Below are 11,814 nucleotides of genomic sequence, written 5' to 3' on the forward strand. Positions count from 1 at the left end.
TCACAAGGTTATAAAACTTAGAGAAGGACCAATCCCCCATTTCCTTTTTCATCGACCCTCTTTCACTATCATCATCTCTAACACAATCACCTCTTCCATGTCGTATTCACCTTACTACCCCTTAGCTCTCTCTTCTCTTTCTTTTTAAAGTCCCGTCAAATAGTCAAACCAATGTTTTCTTAACAAAAAAATATTTGTAGTTAAAGCGTGGTCCGTGTATCATATACTAACATCAGTCATTATGTTTGAGGCAAGATGATGGTAAATTTCAACAATATGAAAGAAAGTAGATATAATAATATAAGCATAATGTTGGGGTAAGGGTGGTGGGTTTGAAACAAGATAGTAAGGGGACGAATATATGGTGGTAATGACAACGTTTTCATCAATGAGGCAGTGAGTTTGAGGGATCGTCGGTGGTCTTTTTTGACGATTTCGATCAATTAATGATGTGAGTTTTAGGTAGTACTTGGTGAGTTTGAGGTTGTTGTTGATAATAAAAGAGAAGTGGATTCGCTCACTGCATCATATAATTGATGTATCTAGTTGATATTTTTTTCACATAGAATTTAAGTTTCGAAATTATGGGAGATTAAAATAAACGTGGGTTGTTTTTTTTTATCTTGACAATATGACCATAAATGTAAGAAAAACAATATTTGGACTAAAACTGCTATTTTGTGAATAGTTTAGGGATGGTTTGTAATTTACTCTAAAAATAAAGGAACAAAATTTCAAACTCACATGCATTTGCAGTATGACCCCTGAGGCCCAGATTTTGCTGCTATCTCACTCTCACACAGTCACAAGACCAAACATAATCGTGTATTGCACTTCTCATTACACCTCTTCTTTCTCGTGCATTTCTCGAATTGTGTAATTGATGAGCTACAGTTATCAAAGTAATTCTACGCTAATACAGAGAAGGAGGTGAGAAAGATCAAGAGGGTATTTCAGGTGAATTTGTGGTCAAGAACAGAGACAGTGGATAGCTATGGCAGTATCTTTACAGCTTCAGACACCTTCATATTGTGGAAACACAGTTGTTAGGGACAAAACCCTCGTAAGGATTAAACCTTTTATTGGGTCTCATCCACCCAGAAGATCAAACTTGTTTTCACAGGTAACGATCAATCATTTCCTTCATTGATTTTTGATGAATTCATCCTATATAACTTCGATTCAATTGAATATCGTTTCGTGGGTTTCTTTTTTGAAATGTCATTTTGTGGGTTTCTTTTTGAATGAAATGCCTACGAATTTGCAAATGTATGGGGAACATTTGGGTGGATTGTTGTGTATTTATGGGTAATCTAAGTTTTGATTGTTTTAGGGTTTTTCATTTTCTGACTGATTTCGCAATTCTAATCATATTTGGTGTTTATATAATCGGATTCATTACCAATTATAGTAGCTTATTTGATGGCGTCATTTAGTTGCTAGTTGAACGATTTCTTTGGTGCTATCGCTTTCTAAAAGAATTCAATCAATACTAATTTGAGTGAAATTGTTACATTGATTAGCTTCGGTTTTTTCTTATTCGTGGGATAATTATTGTTTATTATATTAATGTGTAGTTTACACAATCTTGTTCGTGGTACAAATATTCTGTGATTGCTGGGTTTTCGCACCAAATCATGGCAAGTTCAGGTTAGTTGTTGAGCTCTGACTTGAATATCGAACGATTGTTGAAGTTTTTAGTAGTAAAATTGTTGAAGAGGGACTTAGTTTCTAAACGGATATTTCGATAAAGGTGATCACTTTTTAGTAAATAATCAGAATCAGAATATAATATGCTTCAGTATAACGTGTTGCAAGAGAATTGATTATTACTACTTGAAAATTTGATTATTACCAGATAATCACTTTCAAGATACAAGCCTAATTCGTTATGATTTTTCCATCAATTGTGCATGTTGTAGACTTGTCAAGAAAAAGGAGATATAAAGTGTCAAGCCCAAGGGCAAATGACTCTGCACCCAAAGGATTTAAGCCCAAACCTACAAATCCAAGGAAAGATCAAAGAATAATTCAAGGGAATGAAGGCCTCAATCCTTCTATCTCTACAGAATTTGTGAAACCCACAAAAAGAGAAAGTAAAATTCATACAATTCAGCAATTGGCTGTTCCCGAGTTCAATCAAAGGGCAGAAAGTGTTAAAAACGATACAATAAATAAAAAAGAGAAAGTAGAGGCCATCAAGAATAGTGACGATAAGATTGAAGATGATGAGGAAGCTTCTAGAAAGTTAAAATTAGAAATTGAAGAAAAATTACGCAAAAAGATGGAAGAAGAGCTGCGAAAAAAGGAGATGGAAGCAAATTTACGAATTCAAGAAATCAAAAATCTTGCAAACGAGACTTTTCTGAAAGGCGAAAAAGTGTTTTGTTATCCTAAGCTCGTGACACCCGATCAAGAAATTGAAATATATTTAAATAGAATTGATTCGAGTTTATTTAACGAATCAAGTATCTTTATAATGGGAGCGTTTAACGACTGGCGATATAAATCTTTCACTATGAAATTAAAAAAAACGAATCTGAGCGGCGACTGGTGGTCATGCAGGATGCATGTCCCAAAGGAAGCATACAAAATAGATTTCGTGTTTTTTAATGGACAAGATGTTTATGAAAACAATGAAATGAAAGATTTTTGTATAAACGTGGAGGGCGGAATGGACATTTTCGAATTCGAAGAGCTTTTGCTCGAGGAAAAGAGAAGAGAGCTTGAAAGACTTGCAAAAGAGGAAGCAGAGAGAGAACGGGAATTGGAAGAAAAGAGAAAAATCGAAGCTGAGAAGGCGGCAAGTGAAGAAGATAGAGAGCGGGCCCACATGGAAGCCGAGAGGAGAAGGGGAATAATTCAACAAGTTTTGGAAAAAGCGGTTAAGTTTGTTGATGGTGTATGGTATATAGAACCGAGTGAGTATAAAGGAGGGGATACAGTTAGGTTATATTATAACAAAAGTGTGGGCCCACTTGCAAATGTTAAAGATTTGTGGATTCATGGAGGTTATAATAATTGGAAAGATGGATTGTCCATTGTTGAGAAGCTTCACAAGTTTGTTGGAAAAGATGGTGATTGGTGGTATGCAAATGGTATGCTACTTTCATTTCTTTCTATTACACAACATTGAAAAATCTACTCACTTATAGCATTCTACTTTCACTTTTTTTTTTTACCTTATTAAGACATTATACCTTGAAAACTTACCCTATTATATCAATATAATTGGTAGATTTTTCAAAGTACAATGTTGTGTAATAGAAAGAAATAAAAAGTAGGATGCTATGATAAACAGATCAATGGAAGAGCACATTGTTGCATATCCTACATTTATCCCTTGTTTTTTGTAACATCTTCAAAGTATACTTTTTAGTTTTTTTTTTTTATATTGTTGTGGTCCCCACTCGTTCGCTCACAGAGTAAACAACCTTTGATTTTATGTAGTTGTGGTCCCCACTCGTTCACTTGTATTGGATTGGGTTTTTGCTGATGGTCCACCTCAGCATGCAACAGTTTATGATAACAATGAACGCAAAGATTTCCATGCTATTGTCCCCATATCCATTCCTCAAGATCTCTTTTGGGCTGAAGAAGAACACGAGATTTACAAGAAACTTCAGACTGAAAGAAAGCTAAAAGAAGAAGAAATCCGTATCAAGGTCATATTTTCATGATACCACACACAGGATTGTAATCACCTTTTTATATTGAAATGCAAGAAACAACAACATACTTTCATTGGTTTGTTTTTTATAGCATATCCTGCTTTCATTTCTTCCCATTACATCTTTGCATTTAACACTATAACTTGTTTTGTGTCTTTTTTTTTTTTAATTTACAGGCTGAGAAAACAGCACGAATGAGAGCCGAAACAAAAGAAAGAACAATGAAAACGTTTTTGTTGTCACAAAAGAATATAGTTTACACAGACCCTCTTGATGTCCAAGCAGGAAGCCAAGTGTCAGTTTTCTATAATCCCAAAAATACCCTTCTAAATGGAAAGCCTGAAGTATGGTTTAGATGCTCTTTTAACCGTTGGACACATCGCATTGGTCTTTTTCCACCTCAAAAAATGTTGCCTGCAGATAACGGGATGCATGTCAAAACCTCTGGTAAGCTGTTGACTGGTGATAAAGTTTTTTTAATAAAACAACCCGTTTTGACATCTGTGATAAAGTTTGTTTCTTTTTTTTTTTTTTGATTGTGATGCATCAGTTAAGGTCCCACTAGATGCATATTTGATGGATTTTGTGTTCTCTGAGAAAGAAAGTGATGATGGTGTTTTTGACAATAATCATGGTATGGATTACCATATACCTGTGTCTGGAGGAGTTACAAAGGAACCCCCTATGCATATTGTTCATATTTCTGTTGAAATGGCTCCCATTGCAAAGGTCATATTTCAAATTTCATTTTTTACTTGTATAATTAAATTGAACTCTAATAATATCAAATGCATATACATAACAAAGGGTTTAATGCTAAAAATAACAATGGAAAAATGCAAAAAATCGCAACGTACTTTCATTTGATTTCTAATATAGAGTAAATTACACGAATGGTCCCTATGGTTTGGGCTAATTTGCGTGCTTGGTCCCTAACTTATTTTTTTAACTCGGAAGGTCCCTATTGTTTGTTTTTATTATGTGCTTGGTCCCTACTGTTTGTTTCTATTACGCGATTGGTCCCTGTCTTATCTAAAAAAACTATTATTTAAATAGGAAAAAATGGTAGGGTAGGTAAGGTAAGGTGAGGAGGGTGGGGTTGGGGGTGTGTTTATTTAAATAAATTAAAAAATCAAGGGCAAAATAGTCTTTTTAGGTAAGACAGAGACCAAGCGCGTAACAAAAACAAACAGTAAGGACCTTCCGAGTTAAAAAAATAAGTTAGGGATCAAACATGCAAATTACCCTAAACCATAGGGACCATTTGTGTAATTTACTTTTTCATTTATTTGTTTATTGTAGGATCTTACTTTCATTTCTTTTTATTACATCATATTATACTTTGAAAAATGTACCCAAATTGGGTAGATTTTTCAAAGTACAATGATGTATAACGGTTTTGTTTGAAAGTTGGGTGGCTTTTTTAGTGGTTTATGAAAGTTGAATGTTTTTTATAATGGTTTTTGTTTGAAAGTTGGATGATTTTATTTTAGTAAAATGTGTGTGTGTGTGTGTGTGTGTTTGGAATTGCAGGTTGGAGGGCTTGGTGATGTTGTGACTAGTCTTTCTCGTGCTGTTCAAGATTTAAACCACAATGTGGATATTATTCTTCCAAAGTATGATTGCTTGAATCTTAGCAATGTAAGTAAGCCTTTCTTGAATACTTATGATTATTGAAGCAATCAAGATTGGATTCTAAATTTTTCTTGAAGCAATAATACTTTCCTTTTTTTGTTGTAGGTGAAGGACTTTGGTTTCCATATGAGCTACTCATGGGGTGGGACCGAAATTAAAATTTGGTTTGGGAAAGTTGAAGGACTTTCTGTTTACTTTCTTGAGCCTCAAAACGGGTAAAAAAACTCTAATTCACCATTCACATCTTATATAATTAAAATCTAATGCAAGCTTTTTGTATCTGTTCAGACACTTTTGGAAAGGATGCATTTATGGTTGCAATAATGATGGGGAAAGATTTGGTTTTTTTTGTCATGCTGCTCTTGAATTCCTTCTTCAAAGTGGATCTCATCCTGTAAGCTTTAGGTGTAAGAGTTATCATACTTCATTTCATATATTTCTTTTTCTATATTTAATCAGTCATAAAGAGTTTCACTTATCAGATGAAACTAGATTTTTGTAATTCTTGCATTTATCCCTTTGTGTAATTATGATTGGTTGTTTTGTTTTGCAGGATGTTATTCATTGTCATGATTGGTCTAGTGCACCAGTTGCATGGTTGTTTAAGGATGCATACATGCATTATGGTTTGAGTAAAGCAAGAATTGTCTTCACAATCCATAACCTTGAATTTGGGGCTCCTTTGATTGGGAAAGCCATGGCGTATGCTGACAAGGCTACAACGGTAATTTAATTCTTATCACCTTTTCTTTTTACAGTTTACTTGTTACTCAGTTACCCCTCCTTTTTTTTTTCTTAATGCAAGAAATAGCGTTATACCTTCATTTCTTCCTATCACAAATGTCATCCAAATACAAAACAATTTACACTGCTATAATGGGGTAGACTTTTCAAAGTACAATCTCCTAATAAGTAATATGGAAGAAAAAAAATGAAATTGTGTTCGTTTTTAGATGTCTCTTTATAACTGTATGATTTTTCTTTTCTAGAAAAATTTTAAGGTGACAATTACTTATTTGCCCCTGCCCGTTTTCTGTTACCATTTATTCAGATTCTCATATATCATCATTATTGGAAAGAATGAAGTTAAGTGAAACAATTGCCAAGCTTTATCAAACATTTTTCTTACATCAAACTGCAGGTGTCTCCAACTTATTCACGGGAGGTTGCTGGAAATCCCGTGATTGCCCCTCATTTGCACAAGTTTCATGGGATACTTAATGGCATTGACCCGGATATGTGGGACCCATTTAACGACAAGTTCCTTCCTGTAAGTATATATATATATATATATATATATATATATATATATATATATATATATATATATATATATATATATATATATATATATATATATATATAGCTTATAATTTCTTATCTAAAGAATCCATGAATAGATATCAAGTCAACTTGCATGTTCTTTATTGATTTTTTTTTTCCATTTTCGATTTTCATTTAATAACGAATGTGGGACCCATGGAAACGTGATCAAAATATTTCATTTATTATTATTATTATTTTGAAATTGTAGGTATCTTACACTTGGGAAAATGTGGTGGAAGGAAAAAAGGCTGCAAAGGAAGCCTTGCAACAAAAGTTGGGTTTAAAACGAGGGGATGTACCCTTGATTGGAATCATCACCCGGTTGACTCACCAAAAAGGAATCCACCTCATCAAACATGCCATCTGGCGGGCCCTTGACCGGGGGAGCCAGGTGGTGTTGCTAGGGTCAGCCCCGGATCCTCGCATCCAAAATGATTTTGTAAATTTGGCAAGTCAACTGCATTCTACACATAATCAACATGCACGCCTATGTTTGACCTATGATGAGCCTCTTTCTCACTTGGTATGTTATGTATTGTTTGACCTTTGGTTTGACTTTTTTGTTGACTTTTTGACCTCTTGTTTTTAGATATATGCTGCTGCAGATTTCATTTTGGTCCCTTCCATATTTGAGCCATGTGGCCTAACTCAACTCACTGCAATGAGATATGGTTCAATTCCTATTGTGAGGAAAACTGGAGGTATTAATATTAATACTTAATAGTGGTTATATAACTATTTTTTTTTTTTTTTTTTTTTTTTTCAGTTTATAGGTTGTACAATAAAACATCTAAGGGTAAAGATGAAACATTCCAAAAAACACTATAGTTTGTGAAAATGAATGAGTTTTGACATATTATGAAAATGTTAATGTAGAAAAAACATTATACATGGCATTTTTTTTGTTGGAATTTACTTATATTCTTACAAATGCAATGCCAAATACAGTGGATTGATAAGCTAGACAATTTATTTTACGTCTAAATTACCTTTCAATTAAGACAAAATAATGGAATCTTGTGGACCCAAATGGTCATCATAAATTAATTCTTTCAATGATGACAATAGACAAATAGGTAACTGTGAATTGAATGCTCTACCAAAATAGAAGATTATGTACTTTATATGCGACAAAGATTATAATTCTTGTGAGCTTGAAAAAGTCGATATATATATATTTATTTTGTTAAATTTACCTTTTTAACCTTGTTTGCAGGACTTTATGATACTGTATTTGACGTTGAACATGATAAAGAGAGAGCACAATCACAAGGTCTCTCACCAAACGGATTCAATTTTGAAGGAGCGGATGCTGCTGGTGTCGATTATGCTGTCAACAGGCAACTACACACCACTCTCTTACACTTGATTTCTCATAAACAGATTATATATATATATATATATATATATATATATATATATATATATATATATATATATATATATATATATATATATAATATTGGTGTTTCCTTTTCACCTAATAATGACGTACTAGAGAAAGTCAGGAAAGGAGGCTTCCACGTTAAGTCCGAACCTTTTTAAAAATTTGCCCTTATTTATTCTTTCTTCCATTGCCCTTGTATCCTCAAAAAGGAAAAATCAAAGTTAATAGCATTTTGCTTCAAATATTTTCTTTAATAAATCTACCAAGCTATAGCAGTGAAAAATACAGTTTTTATTTAGGTACAGTGGTTGCCTATAATAAGGAAGTAGGATGCTATAATAAACCAATGAAAGAAAGTACATTGCTATGTGGTTTCTTGGTATAATTGGTAAGGGAGTTCTATGTTGATGGTTTTGGTGTTTGTTTGTGCACAGAGCGATTTCTGCATGGTATGAAAGTCGGGATTGGTTCAATTCGTTATGCAAAGCGGTGATGGAGCAAGATTGGTCATGGAATCGACCCGCTCTCGACTACTTGGAGCTCTACCACGCGGCTCGAAAGTAAAACTTGATAGGAAGAAATCAGGAAGTTTTTTTTTTTTTTTTTTCTTTTTTTTAGAATAAATAATAGCCATAGAAGAATTTTGTACATGTCTACATGATCTTTTTTTTTTTTTTTTTTTATTAGTGTGGGTAATAAATGGAAACATGTTTCTTTTTTACTTAATGAACTTAAGGAAGGTGAAACTTAGGGGTTGTTTGCTAAAACCGAACTATATAATGATGAACTATTTCAACCTCTTAATGATTAATAGAATGTATTGTTCCTTAATCGTTCAGAGGCTATCTTCTATTGCAACAACTTCTTCCCTCCACCACGGAGTCGACTACGTCTCCGGTTACTTCCAAAAATCCTACTAATTCATCCATCAATTTTGACGTCAAGAATGTCTTCCTTCACGCTACTTTACAAGAGACCATTTTTATGCTATGTGATCATGTTTGCCACATACATTGGTCTTTATACGGCCTTAAGTAGACACCCATGCATTGGTCTTTAGTTATCATCTATCTCAGGATCTCTGCTACCCATTCCTTTATGGGCCTCTTTCTTAGTCAGGCTCAACATGCTACAAATATACTTAACCATGCATGTATGCTTAATTGCAAATCGTGTCATACCCTAGTTTAGACAACTAAAGTCAAAATTAGCCGACTTATGATCGTTGATCCCATCGAGTATTGCAGCCTTGCTGGCACCTATAGTACTTCACATTCATCGGACCAGATCGTAGCTATGTCATCAAACATATCTACTTATTCAAGCATGCCCTTGTGAGACTCGCTTTTGAGCGCTTAAACACATTTTAAGGTATATGCGAGGCACCCTAAACTATGGCCTACAACTCTATGTATCTACGTCTTTAGATCTCATTGCTTACTCCGATGTTGTCTATGGTGGATGTGTATTTTTAGGCGGGAATTTCCTTTCTTGGTCCTCAAAACGTTGTGACATTATTTTTAGGTGGGAATCTCCTTTCGTGCTCCTCGCCCCTAAGTATACTATTATCTATCGTAATAACCTGAGTGTTTTTTACATTTCCTTGAATCCAATGCAACACCGACACACAAAACACATTGAGATGGATGTTCATTTTGTTCATGAATTAATCCCCTTGGGATAGTTTCAACTTTTCCATCCAGTTCCCAATATGCGTATATACAATGTTGCAGAACTTGCTATTAGGTACTTGTTCAATCGACTGGGAGTAGCGAGTACTCGACCTAGCGGAGAGTACTCGGATATGACATTTTATATAGAAATTAAATTTGGCAAAATTATAACTATGAAAGATCATAAGTTTGTTAAAATTTATAACAATGTATATGAAATATCAATAAAAAGTATACATGTTCGAATGTTAAAACTAGTTCAAAAAATAAACATTTTAATAATGAAAATCTTGAAGATGAGAAGGAGAGAGAGGAAAACATATACAATTCATCTATCCGATACCTTACGTTAGTTTTAGGGTTAGTAGGTTAGATAAAGTATAAAATATACATATTAATCCTGCAATTCTTGATTTTCTTCTTTGATGTGAATTTTGACCATTTGACTGAGTTAGACCGAGTTGGACCTGATCGAGGTTGACCGATTGATGAGTTATTTGATCGAGTTGGCTTAACTCGCCTCAGTAAGAGGTCGAGTCCGCCATGTTTTAAAACACTGCATACATCTTCAGCAAAGAGCTTCCAACATCTCTATTTCACGAATTTCGATCTAGTTGAACTTTCAGACGAAGCTTCCCAATCAAACCTACACAGAATCATTTGTAGTTGTATTATGTTAGGCCCATTTTCGGGTCCATATTGTGTAGCCCTCTTATATGCTTGTATATATTTGGTGAATTAATGCAAATATCCTTTGTATGGGAAAATAATATCCTTTAAATATATCATTATATTATATTTTAAGTAATAAGTAATATATAAAATCTAAATACATTTAATCTGAATATATAGTTTTCTCATAAAAATCGCTCTGGGAGGAACAACTATCTGAATCTATAGTTTTCTCATAACCATTGCTCTGGAAAAACAACTAAAATCGATGGTCTTGAATATTGATCAATTTCTCTATAAAAATGTACGTATAGCCATAATATTTATCATAAAAAGTAGATAAGATCAAAAGTGAATTGTAGAAATATTATTGATAAAACGAAAGTGCAACAATGTAATTTACTTATCATGACTGAAACTTCAATTGAATTAATGGTTTGCAACATATTTAGAAGATAACATTTTGTCGCAGAGTTCATATATGTATGTACATAACTACATATGCATACATATTATTATCATTGTGGTTAACTCCTTTTCATGTAACTCTCTTACTATAAATGGGCATTTAATTAAGAAAGAATAATAAGTTACTGTAATAACTAATCACATTCATGAAGGTTGGAGAATAAAGAGTCAATTCTTGATCTCCCTGTCTCTCCCCTTTGCATACTGGAGGAGGAGAGAGAAGTTCGAAATTTTTTTTCCACTTTTTGCTCTCTTGGATTCGTAATTACTTTGTGTTGATAAAACTATTTGCAGAAGAAAGGGAAGTAGAAAATGTTATCAAATCATAAAAGTTTTTTAGGTGAAAAACCCTCAAGAAATCTTTCAAACAAGACGTGGGCAGTGTTCCTTTGGATTTTCAGCTTCTGCGCTGGCATGTTGTTTACCAACAGGTAATCTGTTTTCTCATCACGGTTACTGTGTGTCTGTGTGTGTGTTAATATCCTATATGAAAAGCTGATTTGCATTTTTATGAAATGGGTAAATCTTTAATTTCAAGAAAGATAGTGGGTTCATCGTGATTCATGAAATTGCAAGTCGGATGCCTATTTATTTTGTGGGACCCATTCTCTCATCTCATTTCTTATCAAGTGTGACAACAGATTTTGATAAAAAGGTTATTGTCCTTTGTCCAATATCATAAATAGTAGATTTCAAACAATATTAGGAGACGGATAAAAGACAATATATATATATATATATATATATATATATATATATATATATATATATATATATATATATATATATATATATATATATATATATATATATATATATATATCCACTACTTTAGGTTTTGTTCAGCAAATTTAAATCTTGCCCATTTTTGGGAACCCATGCTTGTGTCTAAGAATCAAAGATTATTTGCCCTTTGACCTTTGTTCATTATGGGTGTTTGTTTTATCTTTTAAAACATCTTTTAACTTTTAGGAAAAGATAA

The 11,814-nt window shown here is 33.3% G+C and overlaps 1 protein-coding gene across 1 annotated transcript; it reads left to right on the forward strand.

Moving 5' to 3' along the window:
• Positions 1 to 768: 768 nt before the first annotated feature.
• On the forward strand, positions 769 to 8,769 carry SS3 (starch synthase 3). Its single transcript, XM_078995038.1, has 15 exons — positions 769 to 1,123; positions 1,578 to 1,650; positions 1,923 to 3,098; positions 3,451 to 3,665; positions 3,848 to 4,118; positions 4,222 to 4,400; positions 5,205 to 5,312; positions 5,412 to 5,521; positions 5,595 to 5,700; positions 5,860 to 6,030; positions 6,448 to 6,576; positions 6,841 to 7,155; positions 7,222 to 7,333; positions 7,849 to 7,972; positions 8,454 to 8,769. The coding sequence occupies exons 1-15, from the start codon at positions 995 to 997 to the stop codon at positions 8,581 to 8,583; spliced, it is 3,348 nt and encodes a 1,115-aa protein (XP_078851164.1). The 5' UTR covers positions 769 to 994; the 3' UTR covers positions 8,584 to 8,769.
• The last annotated feature ends 3,045 nt before the right edge of the window (positions 8,770 to 11,814 follow it).

Source organism: Lactuca saligna, chromosome 1, assembly GCF_052625555.1.
Source record: "Lactuca saligna cultivar CGN05327 chromosome 1, ASM5262555v1, whole genome shotgun sequence".
In the NCBI taxonomy this organism is placed as follows: domain Eukaryota; kingdom Viridiplantae; phylum Streptophyta; class Magnoliopsida; order Asterales; family Asteraceae; genus Lactuca; species Lactuca saligna.

What these genes read in the sequence shown, in the direction of transcription:
- SS3 (XM_078995038.1), top strand. Translation starts at nt 995, where the DNA reads ATGGCAGTATCTTTACAGCTTCAGACACCTTCATATTGTGGAAACACA. An exon ending in ATTGCTTGAATCTTAGCAAT is followed by an intron (nt 5,313 to 5,411) that starts GTAAGTAAGCCT and finishes TTTTTGTTGTAG; the next exon opens with GTGAAGGACTTTGGTTTCCA. An exon ending in TTAACGACAAGTTCCTTCCT is followed by an intron (nt 6,577 to 6,840) that starts GTAAGTATATAT and finishes TTGAAATTGTAG; the next exon opens with GTATCTTACACTTGGGAAAA.